Consider the following 20,170-nt stretch of genomic DNA (forward strand, 5'->3'; position numbering starts at 1 on the left):
GAAGTTATGGCCATGTGCACAGAGGATCTGTGCTTCTGGAGTAGTTCCAGGGTTTTCTATCCCATCCCATAGCTTCCTGACTATGTGGCTATTGCCCTTGAAAACCTCTTTAGAAGGGGGTTCCCAGAAAAGGTTATTAGGATGTATCAAATTTACCGCAGATTTCCTACAGGGTTCATATAGTTCATATACTACAGCATACTTCTTTGGAGACTGGAAACATGAGGAAGAGAGTGTTATGGCAATGTCTGATCCTCTCACTCTGCAAAGGAAGGGAGCATCCATGTGTGATACTGTATGGAATCCGTGGGACACTTTAGTATATTATGAATACCAATATTGTAAAATTGCAATGAGTTATGCCAGATATGCCGTGTAAGGTATCTGCAAAAATGCTATAATTGGCCAAGTATAATAATCTTGTTTATATGTTTATATTTCCTTTGTATTGCAAGTTATAGATATGTATGGTATGTCAAGTTTTTCCAAACTTGTGCTGTGCATCTGGGTGACACTCCGAGACAGATTGGCATCAGCACTGCCTACCCTGCTTGATGGCCCATCAAGGGACATCAACTGTACAATGAACCCATTGAAAGGATCAGGGGCTACACCTTATGACTCAGCAAGGTGTGCTGGGCACAGAGGCGGATTTACAGTGAAACACAGGGTGCCCTGGCATGGGGTCCCCCAATGACAGGACCCAAGGCCGGGCAGCTGCAGGGGCAGAAGCTTGGTCCTGCCGGCTCCAGGGGTTCCTGCTGCAGGGCAGGCTCCGCCCACACCCACCAGCAGTCAAGCTCCCCCCTCCCCTGCCTCTTCCCTGCCTCCTCCCCTGAGCGTGCAGCCTTCCCGCCCCTCTCCCTCCCAGTGCTTCACCCGCTGCCAAACGGCTGTTTGCCAGCGCTCCTGGAGGGAGGGGGAGGAGTGGGGCTGCAGCAAGCTCGGGGAAGGAGGCAGAGAAGAGGTGGGAATGGGGTCTTGGGGAAGGGGGTGGAATCAGGGCAGGGCGGAGCAAAGGCGGGCCCCGCATTCCCCCTACACATACCCCACCCAGCCCCCTGCTGTGAGCCACTCAGGGCAGGGGGCTCGTGTGGGCCAGGGGGCTGGGAGAATTCCTATGACCCCAGGCCAGTCCCCCATCCCCCTGCCCTGACTCCTGCACCCACCTCTCACACTCCCACGACCACCGCCCTGACTCCTGCACCCCCCCACATCCCCAGCCCCACCCTGAGCACCAAATGGGAGTTCCTGCAACCCCCCACACACATTCCCACACCCCAGCCCTGAGCCCCCTCCTGCACTCTAACTCCTGGCCAGAATTTGCACCCCAACCCCCAGCCCACTCCTGCACCCTAACTTCCTCCCAGACCCTGTGCCCCCAGCCATGACTCCTGCACACCCTTACACATCCTCTGCCTTCCATGATTCCTGCATCCCCGCCCCCACAGCCCCAGCCCTGACTCCTGCACCCCTCTCACACACTCCTAGCCATGACTCCTGCACCCCCTCACACACTCCAAGCCCCCTGCCCTCTCTAACTCCTGTAACCCCCTGCCCCCTTGCCCTCCCTGACTCCTGCACCCCCACCCCCACATCCCCACCTGCACCCATCGCACCAAACAGGAGCTGCCAGAGGTAAGCGCTCCACATTCCAACCTCCTGCCCCAGCCCTGAGCCCCCCTCCCTCACCCAAACTCCTGACCAGATCCTGCACCCCAACCCCCCAGCCTGCGCCTGCACCCTAACTCCCTCCCAGACCCTACACCCCCAGCCCTGAGCCCCCTCCCACACCCTAAGTCCTGGCCAGACCCTGGACCCAATGTTTTTTTAAATTTTTTTTTATAAAGTATTCTTATCCAAAGTGCTTTACAATAGTTAGCTAACGGTACAAACAATATTTGGAAAGATCATTAAGTGATCCACCAAGACCCACAGCGATTTTCAGGTGGTCTGTGGAAAAATAAGTTAGACCAGTGGTTCTGAAAGCCGGTCCGCCGCCCATTCAGGGAAAGCCCCTGGCGGGCCGGACCGGTTTGTTTACCTGCCGCGTCTGCAGGTTCGGCTGATCACGGCTCCCACTGGCTGCGGTTCGCCGCTCCAGGCCAATGGGGGCTGCGGGAAGGGTGGCCAGCACGTTCCTTGGCTCGCGCCACTTCCTGCAGCCCCCATTGGCCGGGAGCTGCGATCAGCTGAACCTGCGGACACGGCAGGTAAACATACCAGTCCGGCCTGCCAGGGGCTTTCCCTGATCAAGCAGCGGACCGGCTTTGAGAACCACTGAGTTAGACTACAAAAACAATCAAGGTACCTCACTTTATTTTCATTTACTTGCTATTACTTATAGGAGGAGGATGAAGAAAAAAAGAATGAAAAACGGGGGCAGGGGAGAGAATGTTCTTTTTCTTGGCTGAGTCCCAAGGAGGGCCCCCAAAGATGAAGCTGAGCACAGGGCCCCACTAACTCTAAACCTACCACTGGCTGGGCAAATTGTGTTTGGAACAAAGGAAATACAAGCTGCATGGCAAAAGACTATAAAAGGCAGCTGCATCTTCTCCATTTTTTTTTTTTTATTGCTGCTTCTTACCTCTGGAGTAACTTTTCTACAATGAAGCTCTGAACAAAGGACTGAATGACCCATCTGTGGATATGTTCCAGAGGGACTTTCAAGCCATCAAACTCACCAGTATGGCTAAGAACCTGATATATGGACTTTGAAATCTTTGTATGTATGTAGCTGCTTTATCATTTAACAACTTTCTTCTTGTTCTTTCTTTTTTCTTTATAATAAACCTTTAGTTTTAGGCACTAAAGGATTGGCTGGCAGCATGGTATTTTGGGTAAGATCCATGTCTATACTGACCTGGTAACATGGCTGGCCCTCAGAAGAACATTTTGTATATGTGAGCAGAGTTTCAAAATAACTTCTCACTATACTGGACCTAGGTGCTGATTGGAAGCCAGAGAACTTTTTTTTTGCTTCTAGATAACCAGTGTGGGGATCAGAAGAACAGTTTGTGACTGGCTGGAGAATTTAACTCCAGTATTACGTACCAGTCTTGGGAGTCTCTCTCTCCTTTTTGCAGCCTGCCTGACCTTGGCATTTCCAGTGAGGGCTACGCAGGGTCACATTGCATAGTTGGCAGGATCCACAGAACCAGATCATTTGGGTTTGGATCAGAACCCCATGCTATTCCAAACTTTGAAATTTTGATACTGAGTGTGTTAAAGGTTAAAGTTAGTCACAGTGAGCGATCCATAATCAAAACTGAAGCCCTGAGAGAGAGCCAGCACCTACAATATAAGAGAGAAATGGTGGAACTTCAAATGCAAGAGAAGCAGTTCTTGGCCTGGCTGGAGAAAGAAGCTGAAGAGAGAAGAAAAGCTGCCCAGGAATGCAAAAAGCTAGAACTGGAATGCAATAAGGGTGTCTGTGCAATTTTCTTTTTTTGCTTCTTGATAACCAGTGTGGGGATCAGAAGCACAGTTTGTGATTGTTTGGGGAGTTTAACTTCAGTGTTACCTACCAATCTTGGGAATATCTCTCTCCTTTTTGCAGTCTGCCCTGACCTTGGCATTTCCAGTGAGGGCTACCCCAAGCTCTCCGGGTCACACCATGCATGGGAGGTTTTCTCTAGCACAGTGGTTCTCAACCTTTCCAGACTACGGTACCCCTTTCAGGAACCTGATTTGTCTTGTGTACTCCAAGTTTCACCTCACTTAAAAACTACTAGATTACAATATCAGGCATAAAAATACAAAAGTGTCACAGTACACTATTACTGAAAAATTGCTTACATTTTCATTCTGTCTGTATGAAATTTTAGTTTGTACAGACTTTGCTAGTACTTTTTATGTAGCCTGTTGTAAAACTAGGCAAATATCTAATGAGTTGATATACCCCTGGAGGACCTCTGCGTATCTCCAGGAGTACACATACCCCTGGTTGATAACCACTGCTCTAGCATATGAATCTTCACAGGATATTTCAGATCTATGAATCTATCAAGACAACAACAAATACTACTGCTGCTAAACTCATATATATTTTCTATCAAAAGATCTCAAAGAGTATGTATATCTATGAGAAATAATAGTAGAATAATAGTTCAAAGACTCTTTTGGGGGGGGGATAACAGCCATTAATCAAATATCATTGTTTCCAAAACAGCAGGGATTCAATATATACTACCCTCGATATGTTAATATACTATTGTAAATATATTGTTTAATTCAAAGGCAATTTGCATGGAAAATACTACTGGTTTTACTAGGGTATTGCAAGTCAATAGAAACCCTCACCTAGACTGATCTCAGGAAAGTAATGTATTTTTAGACCTGCTTTAATTTAGGATTTCACCAGAGGCCTCCACAGATGTTTCTCTTGGAAGTTATCATAGTCTGCTGTCCCTGGAGGATATGCCCATTATTATCCCAACTGTTAGGGCTGATTTAGGTTGTGGCCATCACAGGACTACCTTTATTTTGTTAGAATGCAGATCTCAAATTTTTCTGGTATTCAGTGATAGGGTGTATTTTCACCTCTCTCAAACTGCCTTCTTATTCTCTTTATTTAATAAAAATAAGTAAATCTCTAGCCTTTATAGTTGTGAAGAAAACCTTGAAAACAAGCCCAAGAGCAAACATGCATTGATGTCTAAGTTTGTAGAGATCCTGAAATAGTTCTGAAGTGTGAACTGCCCCATTCATCTCAGTGGGTGTTAATTTAGATGCCTGATTATAATAGTTTAACTGCCAACATTATTAACTATTTCACTTCCTAGAAAGAAAAGAAGATCTATACAATTTAGTCTAAATGACAGTTCATTTTGGTATCCCTCATTCGTGGTCTTGGGAGAATATTATGGCTTACGTTTTTGTCCCCAATCAGGAAGGAGCCAAGCCTAAGAAACCTAGCAGGCCATCTAAAACCAACCAAGGAACAGCCAAGCTCAAGAAGCTCAGAGAGTGCATGTAGTTATATACTGAACATCTACACGATCTACTAAGAGCAGTGGCTCAGTGGCGAGAGCTTATTTTGTGTGCAGAGCTTGGAAAAACACCTCTATCTTTTTTCAGTTTGACTACTGCTAGAATGTATCCCACACAGAGGCTCAAATATAACAAGTGTAGCTATCCTTTTAAGAGGGGGATCTTATCTTATGGTATTCTCCTCATTAAGACAATGATCAATGGCAGAGAGAAGGCTTACCATTAACCTTTTGGTGCTTAGAACTACATTTCAACATAGCTCCTTAAGCATCTCTAAACATCTTCATGTCTTGGTCACGTGCAATACCAGGACAGTAATGAGTAGTCTACCACAACATACAAGGTCACCAGTAAATGATCAGTTCTTGCTGGAAATCATGACCCTCTGCCAGTAGACAAAATTGTGGTTTTTTTCTTCTCTCTGAGCTTTATATTTGCAGGGGAAGCGCATGTGCATATTGACTTAGCAAAAGGGAGCTGATTTCAGTTAGGAAAAATACACTTTAATATTAAATATTTCAGGAGATCTCCTATAACTTGGTGGCAACCATAATAAACTGTCAGCAAAGGTATCTTTTGCTACCACAGTAGTTGTTTGATCCTTAGGCAGATGCTTTTGTAAAAATTGGGGAATTGACATATATCTTCCCACCTCTGCCTATCTATTGTGAATTTTTTCCAGTCTATGAAGCAGGAAAAGGCAAAGATCATGTGTTAATTCCATTTTGGGCTAGATATCTGTGGCTACCAGGCCTTGCTTTAGGATAATCTTCCTGACTGCATGTCTAAATTTACTTTGTACACTTAATTGCCTTCTCTTTATCTTTTTTGTTCTCACTTGATTGGCACAAAAGCTTCTTGGTCCAAGATGTTGATAAATATTCCACCCTTCTTTCGAAGGTTTTGCTCAGCATCCTAACAAAGATTCTGTTTTGATTATCTCTTCCTGTAGCTAAGATACTTTCAGAAAGTATTGTTCAAGTATGGCCACAATAACAGAAATAACTGTTGGAAGGAAGCTTTCAATTTTATTTTGGAAGACGTCTTGAAGGAGCTGAAGTTTAACACTTTATGGGCAGAGACATTAACCATGTTTATCTGTAGCTAACCATTACTAAATCGATTCGTCAGACATTCATTACATGATGTTGTTTTAGTCTCATCTCAGTGTTGTGGGTTGGTCTCATCAGAGTATTTAGTCATAAAGGTTTTTCAAGCATGAGTTCAAGACAAGCCTATCTTGCTCTATTTCACTCTGACTCTCTCTCTCGGTTTGTGGTAGGATGATGAAGAGGATAGGTATGATAAGGGAAATGTTACTTACTGATAATTAAATTAATTGTTTTCCTAATTCCCAATCTTGCATCTTTTCCTGTCAACCCTTACTTATTTCATTCATGCTGTGATTTTTCTGACTGAAGAGAATGAACATGTTTACTGTTTGTACCATGTGTATGTATATAGTCTTGGTTTAATGGTATTTTGACCTCCTTGCTTTTTGGTGGATAGAAACATACTATTCTACATATTGAACTGTAGCTGAAAAATAGAAGAGCAAAACAACACTAATTGTATTGGTATGTAACTTGTCTTTACTTATGGTTCTTATGTGTTTAAAATTATGGATAATTACCTTTTTATTTTTTAAAACTAGGATGCTGAAATTAATTATGAAGATCAAATTAATAAAATTATTATGGAGAAACAGGAACTTGAGTGGCAGAAGGTTAGTAATTTTTCTATAAGCCTGGTAGTTTTAGTATTTAGTTGTTAGCATTTCATTTAATGGGGTGTTAATGGTGTTCGGAATTAGATACAATTGAATGTTAATTTTTTTTAGCTTATAGTCATATCAGTATTAAAGCATGAGGGCAACTGGATCTGACAACGATCTTCCATACTGCTCATACTATTTTTGGCAATATGGTAGCTGTCCTCAGGTTTCTAAAAATGTGAAATTTCGTTTAAAATATCACAAAATTTGGTATGCTTGGAAGTTTTTGCTAAGAGAGATGTAGAACTTGAAATAATGGTTTTGTATCTCACAGATCAGGTGTCTTGACAGAACTATATAGGGGAGGTAATACAATAGCTGTCTGCACTATGCCTGGCTTTAGCAAGTGCTAATACTATCATGGTTTCAGGAACAACAAATTCACTCAATATTTTTTGGGGGGAAAATCCAAATGAAATTTATTTTCAGCAATAAGTTACATGTTTATACATGTACAGAAGTGATTTGGTAGCATTTACACTTCCAGGATGAAGCCTGAATAAAATGGGTTTAACATTCTTTTTAGGGTTAGGACTCATGAGGTTATATCAAGGATCTGGGTCCCATAAGTTCTACCACACAGAATTGGGGCTGAGAACTCTATCACTAATCAGTCACCCATGTAGTAGATCAGTCCTTTTACTACTTAGAGATATTTCTCCTTTTTATATTAAGGAGGTATTGACAGGTTACTTACAGTCTTTAATCCGTGAGCACCTTAATGAGGCCTCTTCTGTCTCATATCTTCAGATATGTCATATTTATCTCCAAATTTGGGGTCAGGAAGGAATTTTCCCTGGGGTCAGATTGGTAGAGACATTGCGGGACTGGGGAGAGGGTTCACCTTCCTCTGTAGCATGGGTCGCTTTCAGGTTTAAACTAGTGTAAATTGTGAATTCTCTGTAACTTGAAGTCTTTAAACCATGATTTGAGGACTTCTGTAACTCAGACAGAGATTAGGGGGTCTATTTTAGGAGTGGGTGGGTGAGGTTCTGTGGCCTGCAGCATGCAGGAGGTCAGACTATATGAGCACGATGGTACCTTCTGACCTTAAAGTCTGAGTATGAGAGCCTCTCACAGAATTTAGACAAAATGGCTGAGCTGTATGCGGTTTTCTATCCTTTCCATCATCTTGTCTTAAGGACCATGTATAAAATTCAAAGAATGCGTTTTGGAATCATTTTAAAAGAGTGAGTCTTTTTCAAGGGTTACAAGTAAATCATGTTGTTCAGGGATGGTGTCCCTAGCCTCTGTTTGCCAGAAGTTGGGAATGATGTGACGGGCTGGATCACTTGATGATTACCTGTTCTGTTCATCCCCTCTCAGGCACCTGGCATTGGTCACTGTTGGAAGACAGTATGCTGGGATAGATGGACCTTTGGTCTGACCCACTATGGCCGTTCTTATGTTTTATGAGCTTCTTTTCACCTCACAAAGAAAATCAACTGTTCATATTCTAAGTTACCACATTTCTTTACCTCCACAATTGAATGATCAAGGTCATAGTTGGATATAGGAATGGAAGAAAGATAAATGTGTTGTTAGCAACTTATGTACAATTTTATTTGATATTTATGGCACAATTGTTCTTATAGTATCTAACAATTCCTGTTAATAATCCCACACTGAAGCCTAGCTTCCAAAAGGACCATCTTTACAAAACTTTGTCACAGAAATTGCATAAGAAGGTGGTAGTCAGTGTGGTCTTGTGCACTGTGATGTGAAGATTATTAGTTTGGGTCCTGAGCTCAGTCCCTCTCTCACCTGTCGAGGGCTAAGAATACTGCAGAGATAGTTTCTATCCATCCTGGTTAGTTGTGCTATTGTTGTGTAACAGAAACACCATCACCTTTACTGTTTACATAAGCACACACTTTTCTCTGATGTGGAAAATCATATTATTCTAGCACATGAAATAATTTAAATTAAGTCAGTAACAATCTATTAAAATATAGTTTAAATCTTGCATTGCATAAAAAGAATACATAATTTGTTAGAAACAACCAAGAGAAGAAATATGTGATATATTGAAAATCCATCATAAATTTATTGTAGAGGCAGAAATAAAAAGTATTTTTGTGTGTATGGTATGCATTTAGTGATAAGAACAGTGGGGTATGAATTCAATAAAAAACAAGGAATAGAAGATAGTACAAAGAGCAATGCAGTCAAGTTTCTGTTGGAACCATAGAGCCAGTTTTTCATAACTGTATGCAAAAATGCATAATTTACTTCTGCAGTTGTTGATTATGCATAAAAATGTATAGTTAGACATTAAAGTGGTAGTTTGCACACACAATTTAATGATTTAATGTTCAGTTGTAGTAACCGTACATGCAGTACATTGTGCAATTGTGCACAAACAATTATGAAAACCTAATCCTTAACTTAATCCTTTTTTTTCACTTAACTTTTTCACTATCTTTAGTTTTAACTGTGTAAAGATATCAACAGTGTGTTTGGAGTTATTCAAGCCCTGTTTGCTTAAACTGTTTCTTCCTTAGAAGTTTTTTAGTTAGCAGAATTTATAATTTCTTTGAACTCCATAATTCATAACTACATAATTCAAAGCTTCATCCATACTCATTTCATTGAACACCTCCCTAGCTTTCCTAGTGAATCTGGTCAGCAGGACAGGCATATGCTATACCTTGGGATATGGTGAATTTCACATAATTGTTCACAGGTAGATAGAAATTCCTCTATGTCTTCAGTATTTTTGTAAATGGGACAAATTCTTTCTCAGTTTTTGTTGTCACAAGGGGGTGGATTTCCAGGTTGTAGCTCTTCCAAGACTTGGAGCTGGAGTCTGGCAGATTCCTGTTGCATCTGGTGAGCCTTCTCCTCAGTAGCCAGCTGTTCCATATGCCTTAAATGGGCTTCTTTTTCCATATCAGCTTTCTTTTGCTTTTACTGCAATCGAAGATCTATCAGCTTTTGTTCATGTTCAAGTTGCTGCTGGTTTTTCACTGCAAGCATTTTCACTGGGTCTGCTTCCTGAAAACTGACCAATAACAGATTTTTTCAGTTCTTGCTCTGGGGCTTTTTTCCTAAAAGTCAGCCCCCTCTGTAAGCATAATTCTTCAAGGGTTTTTCTGTCAAGATCTTCATACGATCCTTGCTCATTCACTGATTTTAATCCTTAAACTCCAATATCAAAATGAACTTTTGACAAGCGTGTGGTTCTGACTACAAAATCTCAAATAACCATAGGCTAAGGAATCATTCTTTTTGTTGAGTTCAAATTCCTTTTCCTGATTTTTGTTTTATGAATGGCTGTATATTTTTTTCAATATCCTTTTATGTGGTATGTATTGTGCATCAGAGTTTAGATAGCCCTAGAATTTACAAATTTTCATCTATCATATTATGAACAAATAAATATGTGGACTAATAAAATATATTACCTTTCTCCTACATAGTTTTTCTCCATATTCATAACAAATGGGTAATACCTTTCACCAGTGGAATTCAGAGGTGACCTAGAGTCGTTGATGCTGGGGACTTCAGGACTAAGCCTCACTCTTCACCGTGCGCTACCAGAAATTCTTCCTCTGGTGGGAGAGCAAGTTGGCACTTCTGTTCCTCCCAACTAATTTGTTTTACAACTTTATTTTTTATTCATTTTGTGTTCAGACAGAACTCAACATAGAAATGTCATTCATTGATGTAATCCTTTGGTAGGAAGGTAATAGTGGGTAGGCTCCCAGATAATCCCTTAAATTACAAAGCTTTTACTTTATGTAGAAGAACTTACATTTCTGCCTATTATTCTATTGTAATAGGCAACATTTTAAGTTAATATTATGTTTTCCCCTTTACTTCCCAAGCTGTGCAGCACAATGAGAAATTTTTTACCTGATAGTACTCTCTGCTAATAACTACTCTCTTTGTTTAATCCACTCTGGTAGTCTGGTAAATTATCAGAATACAATTTGTAACAAACTGAAAATTTTCTCTAAATGGGAGACATAAACATAAAATTCCCTTCAAATGAGCTAATACAGTTTCAAATTGTTGTCTTAATACTAATAATTTGTTGCTGGAGTATTTTTACAGCTTTGGAAGAACTTTTCTGGTGGCCTGCGGTAAGGAGTAAGGCTCCAGCAGCAACTCTGGACTGTCTCAAAATTCCACAGGTGAGAGGCATTATCTATTTGTTATGAATTAGGAGAGAAGCTGTTAGCAGAAAGAAAATTACCAGGAAAGACACTTCTCATTCAAGATCTTCAATTTTACATAAGTAATTTATTTTATTCATTTTTTTCTAGAACCTACTTAAGAAAGAATCAAAATGGCAATATTTTTTCTTAAAATATTAGTTCTCTATTACTGAAAGGGTATAGTAAGAGTCATGTTTAAAGCACATTATAATTTGACCTAATTTAAAGTATTTTCATTGAACAGGAAACTCTGCAGCATGAGACAGAAACTTTAAACAAACAACACAAAGAAGCCATGGCAGCTTTTAAAAAACAGGTAGGAAACTGAGACTCTTTAACTCTGATAATAATACTTTTACATATGGTGGTCAGAAAACCAAATTATCCAGTAGTATTAAAAACTTGTAATGCTGTGTATAAAATATTATGATACATCCCCACTAGAAAACATTAAGTCCTTTTTTGCTTTCAGACACACAAAACACACGTTTTAATTAATACTTCCTACAGCTATATCAGAGAGAGAGAGAGAGAGAATCTTTTTTTTCACAGAAATCTCACAAAGCTAAGAATTTGGCAAAGGTAAAATTATGATGATCAGGAAGAAATAGTCAACCTGGTCAAGTTCCTACCTGAAGAAAGATATCCCCTTCAAAAATATGTTCCAAAATATCATCCAGCCTTAAACATTAATGCAACCAGAGAAGCAAAAATAGGATTTATTTGGATCTAATTAAGTGTAAGTATAATATACTTTGGGCCAGATCCTCAGCTTTTCCAGAGCACTGCTTGACACACCTGGGAGTCCCCACCTGATCTGCCTTTGGAGGCTGCTGGTGGCTGAATTGCTTCCTGGTACAAGTTAGAGCTTCTCTAACTTGTGCTAATGAATAACTGCTCTATAAATGATGCTTCATTGGCTAGGATTGCTGAAGTGCATTGTGTTCTAGCCCTGCCCCTGACAACCTCCCAACCAAGAGGAACAGCAGCTGTTAAGGAGTCCCCTAAAGTAGGAAAATTTTCAGGTGCTGCCTTAAGGTAGCTTTAAGCACAGTTATGTTACTTGAACAGTGGGATTACTGACACTTAAAATTTCGTACGTGCTTAGGTACTTTATTGAATTGACCTGACCTAAGTGGCATTTTAATATAATGCACCAATATTTTTTTCTTCTTCCCTTTGAACCATGAAATACAATCCTTATATTTTCTTTTAAAGTTTATTTCCTCATTGCCACCATTTCAATGAATAAAGTATCTCAAAATAAGTGAGACAAGGAGGCTGAGCTAATTTCTTTTATTGGACCAACTTCTGTTGGTGGAAGAGACAAGCTTTCAAACTTCACAGAGCTCTTCCTGAGGTCTGGGGAAGGTAGACCAGACTGGCCAACCTAAGTACAAAGTTGGACAGATTGTTAAGCATATGGGGTTCACACATGTAGGATACCACTTAAAATGACGTGGACAATCAACACCTCTGCAATAGTGGGACAAAGGAGAGTAGTAGGCAGCAAGGTATGTTACAATTACAAATTATTGTAATGAGCCATAAAACCAGCATCTCTGAGTCCATGTTTTTTAGTGTCCAGCAGAGTTATGAATTTAAGTACCCAGGCTCATCTTTTGACAGTGTTGTGCAGGTTTCTTTTCAGGATGAGGACTGAGAGGTCTGATATGGAGACATTGTTTTGTGAAATGTGTTCATCCATGGGTGATAGGATGTTTTTGTCTTTTATAATTTTTCTGTGAGAGTTCATTTGAGACTCTAGTGATTGTCTGGGTTCCCCCACATAATAATTGTTAGGGTATTTAATGCACTGAATGAGGTACACCACATGCTGTGATAGGCAAATGTAGGATCTATTGATGATGAAAGGTGTGTTGTAGGGGGTATTGATCATTATAACAGTGGAGATACATCTGCATATTTTGGATTTGTTGTTCTGACAGGGTCTGATGCTGGTTTGGGTTGGTGGATCCTGGTTTGTGGGGACTTCTATAAGTGAAAAATAGTTAACAGAACACTACAGGTGAAGGTCTGGGCCAATGCAAGACATACATTTTTAGAAAAAAAGCAAATGGCAGGTACACAATTCTTTGAAGAAAATGAGATTCTTCTTCAAGTAGATGCAGCCGTGTATTGCACTTGGGTGTGCACGTGTGTGGTGCATTGAAGCTGGAGAATTTCACCTAGCAGTACTCATGGGGGGCAGTTCTCATGCCTTGTGGCCATAGCCCCTCTCCTGGCTCTATGACATGGCACCACCCTGACCACCCTCAGTTTCTTCTCACCACCTGTGGCTGGAATCTGACCTCTCGTGGTTTCACCTCTCAATCCCTTCTCAGTGCTGAGAGTTTTTCTCTGTGTAGTTGTTTAATTAGTACACTACTTTAGTGTTAGAAAGTAAGTTAGTATTGTTATTTGCCCTGAGTGATGCTTTCACCATGGTTCAAACACTGTCTGCCCTGAGGGGGTGTGTGATCCCCAGCAATGATCCTCACATGAAGTACTTGCTCCATTTGGACCAGGATCATGCCCAGGAGCAGTGTTTGATTTGTAAATCCTTCACTAAATAGACTCAGGTGGCTAGAGACCTTTTCCTGAAAGCAGCACCTCCTTGAGCAAGCCATGAGACCTGTTTCAGTACTGAGGTCCACGTTGGATCATTGGGCACCTTCAGACTTGGTGTAGGATGCTGCTCCATGTTCTGGGGCTGGCAATTCCCCCTAGAGATGGAGAAGCTGTTCCCCTCCTTGAAGGTGCCAAGGAAAAAGTCTCATAAGACCAATCGAGATCACTATAAGTCTCGTGATGACTCCTCTTGGTCTAAGAAGAGTACAGATGGGTGCCGTGCTACTGCTGGCAAGTGGGATGGAACAGTTCCTTCAAATCACTCCCTGGTACCGTGTAGACACGCAGGGTCCCATACCATGTACTCTGGTTCCGATCCTGGAACGTCCGTTGAGTCTGTACCAATGACATCTATGCTGACACCAGCTTTCTCCACACCAGTGGCATACCAGGTGGCAGTGGATCTACTCTGCCTATCAGTTCCAGATTCCCCACTCATGACATCCACAACCTCATTGGCACCATCTGGATATGTCGCAGAACCTCAGTGGCTGTTGGTAACATAGCCTAATCTCCCCTGCCACAGACTGCAGAGTTGAGACTGGTGCCAGGTCTGGAACTGAGGAATGATACATTCCTTGTCACTGGTGTTGCCTTGGCGCAGATCTGTTTTCAGGTGATTGGTCATCTGTGTCTGGAACTGCACTCTCAGCCTTCAACTACAGTTTGAATGTGCCTAAGACTGTTGGGTCACATGGCTGCATGCACGCAGTTAGTCCAGTTTGTCAGGCTGCATCTTGGCCCTCTCCAAATGTGGCTGAGGACAATTGGATATATGGTTGTGTACAGGACAGAACAATGTATGACAGGGTGTCCTTGTTAGGGGGCTTATTCCTTCACCCACTTACTTCCCTGGTCCTTCTCGCATGAACAGAGAGCAACAATACCCGAAGTCCAAAGGTGCAAACAATTCGATGTTTATTGGGGTGAACTTCCAGCAAGCATGATTCCAGTTTCCTTCCTTAGTATCCTCCTTCCCAGCTCTGACACCACAGAGCCTTACACCTGTGTCCCTGTTCCCATTCCTGCCCTTAGCCAAACATGATTCCAACTTCCTTACTCCCATTCCCTGTTCCCATCTCCCCCTTTAGCAAAACATGATTCCAATTTTCTTACCCCCATTCCCTGTTCCCATCTCACACACCCACATGCCCACCCCCACCCACACCCCCACCCCGTCACTTCCTCATTGACTACAGATTATATAGTAAAACTTGAGTTCTGCTTAGCTATACCTTAACCAATCATTTTCCTGAAATTTAACTAACCAATCCTAACATATTGTAACATGATTATGTAACCAATTATATCCCACCACCTTAATTAGTTTACACCCAGCAAAATTAATTATACAGCAGACAGGAACAATCACAGAACCAGACAGAGATTATACAGACAAACAATAGCAAAGTGGGAACTACAATGACAAGACAACACAGAAGTGAGGATTTCACATCCCAGGTATTGATAAGTGAATTCTTGCCAGACAGGATGCTATCAAACTAAGTTTCCTTTTACATTTTCTAGGCACTTCCCTTTCTCTGGAGGTGATAGGAATACAATCCTGTCCTGATAGTGCCTAACAGCCCAATAGCACCTTATTTCAATGTGACTAGTTTGGAATGTGAGGATGTGACCGTTCGCTTCCCAGCTTATGGCTGCCTCTGCTGCTTAGCCAAAGGCCTGAGCCTAAGCACAGGGCCACAAACTGTCACAGTAAGAGAAGGCCCTTACACTGGCAGACAGTGGTTTTGATTCTTTCTTTTATACCTCTGGAACTAGCCAAGTGATAAGAATACACCTAAATTCTTAAAGTACAGGCCTTTGCAGACAGGCCTGAATATCTATATCCTAACAGTCCTCTTCTCTTGGTTCCCACTGCCCAGGACCAGCAATATGGTCAGAACTTGCGTGTTGCACTCAGGTGTCTCTCTATTTCACTGTGTTGCTCCTCCATGGCTAAATGAAGAATAGGAACAATGTTTGGAGGCTGTGTGGCAGGTTTTACTTAATAGTAGGAAGCCCTTCACCAGATTGGCCTATTTGGCCAAATGGGAACGTTTTTCAATGTGGTCATCGGCCCTCAGGGTTCAACCAATGTTGACTGGAATTCAGGACATCTTGGTATACTTGTTACATCTTGCACTCAGTCTGTTTGAAGATCCACGTGGCTTCAATTTCGGCATTTCACCCTTCCATCCAGGGGAGGTTGTTATTTTTGAATGCCATGGTAGCAAGGTTCTTGAAAGGAGTCCTTCGTCTGCACCCACCTGTGAGAGAACCATTTTGTTTGTGGGACCTCAATATAGTTTTAGCAGCTCTGATGGGACCTCTGTTTGAGTCTTTGGCATATTTTTTCCACTACTGTGTCAAAAGACTGCATTCCTGGTGGCTATGACCTCCATGAGTTGCAGGCTGTGATGGTAGAGCCTCCTTATACTCAGCTGTCCACGGACAAAGTGACCTTGCAGCCACACAGAGTTTTATGTAAAGTAATGACTCAATTTCACCTGAATTCAAGCAGCATATCTACCAGTGTTCTGTCCCAAGCCACAGACCGACAAACCCTGGAGAAGCAGCATATTCATTCACTGAAGGTCAGGCACTGCCTCACCTTTTACTTGGACAGGACTAAACAGTTTTGTGCTTTGCCTTGTCTGTCATATGCAGACTGGAAGAAGGGACAAGCCCTCTTTTTGCAGACAGTCTCCAGGTGGATAACTTCCTGCATCTAGACTGCATACAAAATAGTGTGAACTATGCTTCCTCAAAAACTGCAAGCTCACTCTGAGGGCACTGGCTATGTCAATGGCCTTTTTAGGTGACGTTTCAGTATTGGACATTTGCAGGGCTGCCATTTGATCACCTGTGCATATGTTTACCAACTATTATGCCATTACTGTTGCATGAAGAACAGATGTGTACTTTGGTAGAGCAGTCCTGCAGTCCTTCTTTAAGTAGGCTCCCCCACCTCTTGTGTGTACTGCTTGTGAATCACCTACACGGCTGCATCTACTCAAAGAAGAAGAAACAGTTACTACTTCTTTGAGTGATAGTCCCTATGTGTATTCCACACGTGGGTGTGCATGCATGCCATGTTTCCGCGTCCAGAAGTTTTCTGCAATCAGAGTCCATAGACCTGCACAAGCACAGTGTCTTACCCTTGGTTGGAAACATGAGGAATCAGGGACGGTGGGGTTGACACCACTACAGTTCCTTCTTACCTCCACATGGCCTAAATTGGAACTCCTATTCCACCTTTACTTTTATTTCATTAAGAGAGTTGTTGTATATACCTGTGTAAATATTTTTTTAATAGTTTTATAGCTTAGTTTGAGATAGTTTAGCATAGTACAGTGTCGTATAGAACCCCAACTGTGGAGAAGAACCCTTTGCTACCTAAGGGCTACACCCAGGTCCCAGGCTTCAAGAACTGCATCTCCTGCCCTCATTCCTTTTCCATTAGTGATGAGCATCAATGGTGCCTCTAGTGTCTGGATGAAGTGCGACATATGTAAGTCCTTTCCACCAAGAACTAGAGAGGCCTGTGAGCTCCAACTCCATAAGTTCCTGATCAAAGAAGATTTGAGGCCCCAGACTCACTCTGATCCTGGCCAGGGAGACACCCTCATACAGTGGCCTCCACCAACCAGTAGTGCCCCTCTGACCACAAGCCATGATGCGTAGTCGTCAGCAGCAAAAGTCCCAGGACAAGCCCCCCCACAAGAATAAGAAACGCTCTTTTGGTCATAAGAACAGATCCCTGCAGCAGATTGTGCATAAGAGGCACATTTCCTCTCCAAGCTGTGCCAGGTCGGGTGAGACATCATGGGCTGATCCTGCAGAACTGGCTCCCAAGGGTAAAGTAAAGAAGAAGCAGTATCCTTTGGTACCATCGGTGACCATGGTGGTGGGACACATGGAGCACCCAACTCCGAGTGTGGCCCTGGATGTTCCATCGGTGCCACCTCATCAATACGCAGACTGTCTCCACTCCTGTCTGGCCTGTCCATTCTCTGGGACATTCCTGTGCCTGAGGATGAACTGTTGCAGGAGATGCCCCTCCCCCATCCATCAGATCGGGACCCCCCGGTACCAATGGTCTTGCTGTTTCCAATGGAATTGTTGTCTGACTTAGAGGAATCCCAGGACATAGCCCTGCCAATGTCTCTGCCACAGTGCACGAACCCGGATGGACAGTCAAGACAACCATATCCACCTGGCTATGACTCTTTCTCTGCCTGCCCCTCCGCCACTAGGAAGCTTAGTATCACTTTCAATGGAGTCTGCTGAGACCAGTGGACCCCCTCCTTCTGGCCCTACTGGAGTCCCTGGGACCCGTATTACAGACGTCTGGCAACATCTCAGGGGGTCTTATTGTTCCCCCCCACACTTACCAGCTGGTTTCATTGGTATACGAGGAGGAAGACATGGAATCGGTACTGCCAGTTCTGATTGGAGCCTTCTCATCGCTGGATGAGGCAGACATCCTTTTGCCACACTCTCTAATGGATGACTCCCGTCCATACCAAGAACTGCTACAGAGTGTGGCTAGTGATCTACAAATTCTGCTGGGGAAGTCCAGGATCCCCAACATTGTCTCCTGAATGTTCTTCAACCACAGGGACCAACCAGGGTGCCCCTACCCATAAAGACGACCATACTGGCACCGGCCAGGATGGTTTGGCACATGCCTGTATCATGTCTCCTCCTCCCACGAAAAAGCCAAGAGATGCTATTTCATGCCATGCAAAGGGACCAATTTCCTTTTTATTCACCTGGCCTCTAATTCACTGTGGAGTGGGTTCAACAACAGCTGTGGAGCAGGCTCAAAACCTCCACAGAAGTCCAGCCCACCAGACAAGGGGTCAAAAAGGTTGGACCTCCTAGGCAGGAAGATCTTTTCCTCAGCGGGCTGCAGTTTTGCATAGCCAACTACCAGGTGCTGTTTGCTAAGTATGATTTCAGTATCTACAGCAGGATGGAAGAGCTTAAGGACAAGCTCCCTGAAGATGACCAGGCCCAGTTCCAGGCCTTGGTAGATGGGAGGAAACTGATAGCAAAGGTGGCCCTCCAGGCTGCAGTGGTGCAGCTGACACTGCATCCTGTTCCTGGGCACCAGACAGGTTATGCGCAGAGACTCTTGGCTCCAGTCTTTGGGTTTCCTGAGAGAGGTTCAGAACATCATTGAGGACCTCCCTTTCGATGAAGCCAATCTTTTTAATGACAAGATGGATGAGTCTCAGCATTCCTTGAAGCACTCATGCTCCACTCTGCGGTTCCTGGGAATCTACACGCTGCCCCACAGAAAAAAGCACCAGAGGCAGCCCTTCAGACCACAGTCACCTAATGCCTACCCATCCTACTGTCAACAGCCATCTTCCCCAGATGACAGAGGTCCCAGATAGCCCACTTCCCAGCCCCGGCCTTTGGCACCTCCTCAATTCTTTCCCAGCTGCAGTCCAAGAGTCATTTTTGATATGGGTTGAGACCTGTGAACTACCTTTGATGCCACCTACCTCACTCCCCATTATCTTTGGTGGCCATCTTGCCCATAGTTGAGGCAAGATCCCCGTGAACAGTTGGGTACTGGACATTATCCACAGATACTCCACAGAATTTCTTTTGTTCCTGCCTCATCACTCTCCCACCTGACTCCCTTTGGGGATCCCTCTCACCAATTGATTCTTCAGACTCCCTGCTTCTCAAGGGTGCGATAGAGGTCATCCTGCCTCAATACCAGGGGAGAGGGTTCTACTCACCATATTTCCTCATCCGCAAAAAAGGCGGAGGGTAGAGGCTCATCCTGAATTTTTGTCAGCTAAATATATTAATCAGAAAGCTGAAATTCTGGATAGTCACACTGATATCGATAATTCCATCCCTCTAGGAGGAATCATGGTTCATTGCTCTTGCGAAGAAAGATGCATACTTCCATGTGGACATCCACTCATCTCACAGGAAGTTCCTGAGATTCAAGGTGGGGCAGCAACATTACCGGTTTCACATCCTTCCCTTCAGCCTAGCAACAGCACCAATGATCTTTACTAAGGTGTTTGTAGTCATAGCAGCCCAAATGAGATGCCAGGGACTTGTAAGGTATTCCTGTACCTGGACAACTGGCTTCTTAGTGGGACAGTCGTGGCAAGAAGTTGTCTCCATGTGAAGATCCTATTTGACAACATTACCATAGTGGTCTATGTCAACAAGCAGGGGAGGATGAGATCTTATCCTCTCTACTCCGAGGCAGAGGAATTGGTGTGTCAGAAACCAGGTGACCATACAGGGTGTGTACCTCCCAAGTTCTTAGAATTCCCTGGCCGACGTACTGAGCAGGACTCTCTGCATAGACCACAAATGGAAACTACACAACACAGTCCTGACTGATCTCTTTGCATGGTGTGGTACTCCCTGATGAGACCTCTTTGCATCACAAATTAATCAAAAGCTTCCCATCTGCTGCTTGAGGAAGGCTGTAGGCAGATACTCCCAGGGTGATGTTCTCCTGCTCCCCTGAATGGGTGACCTTCAATATACCTTTCTTCCAATTCCCTTTCTGCCTCAAGTTCTCCGGAAAGTTTTCCAGGACAGACCATCATCATTCTCATAG

The 20,170-nt window shown here is 43.1% G+C and overlaps 1 protein-coding gene across 1 annotated transcript in view; it reads left to right on the top strand.

Annotated features, from left to right (window-relative positions):
• CCDC73 (coiled-coil domain containing 73) overlaps positions 1–20,170 on the top strand; it is a 140,459-nt gene that overhangs the window by 29,653 nt on the left and 90,636 nt on the right. Inside the window, exons 3-4 of the mRNA XM_078853444.1 lie at positions 6,647–6,718; positions 11,174–11,245. Coding sequence (XP_078709570.1) covers positions 6,647–6,718; positions 11,174–11,245 — 144 coding nt within the window. The remainder of the gene's footprint in view (positions 1–6,646; positions 6,719–11,173; positions 11,246–20,170) is intronic.

Source organism: Lepidochelys kempii, chromosome 6 (genome assembly GCF_965140285.1).
Source record: "Lepidochelys kempii isolate rLepKem1 chromosome 6, rLepKem1.hap1, whole genome shotgun sequence".
Classification (NCBI taxonomy): domain Eukaryota; kingdom Metazoa; phylum Chordata; order Testudines; family Cheloniidae; genus Lepidochelys; species Lepidochelys kempii.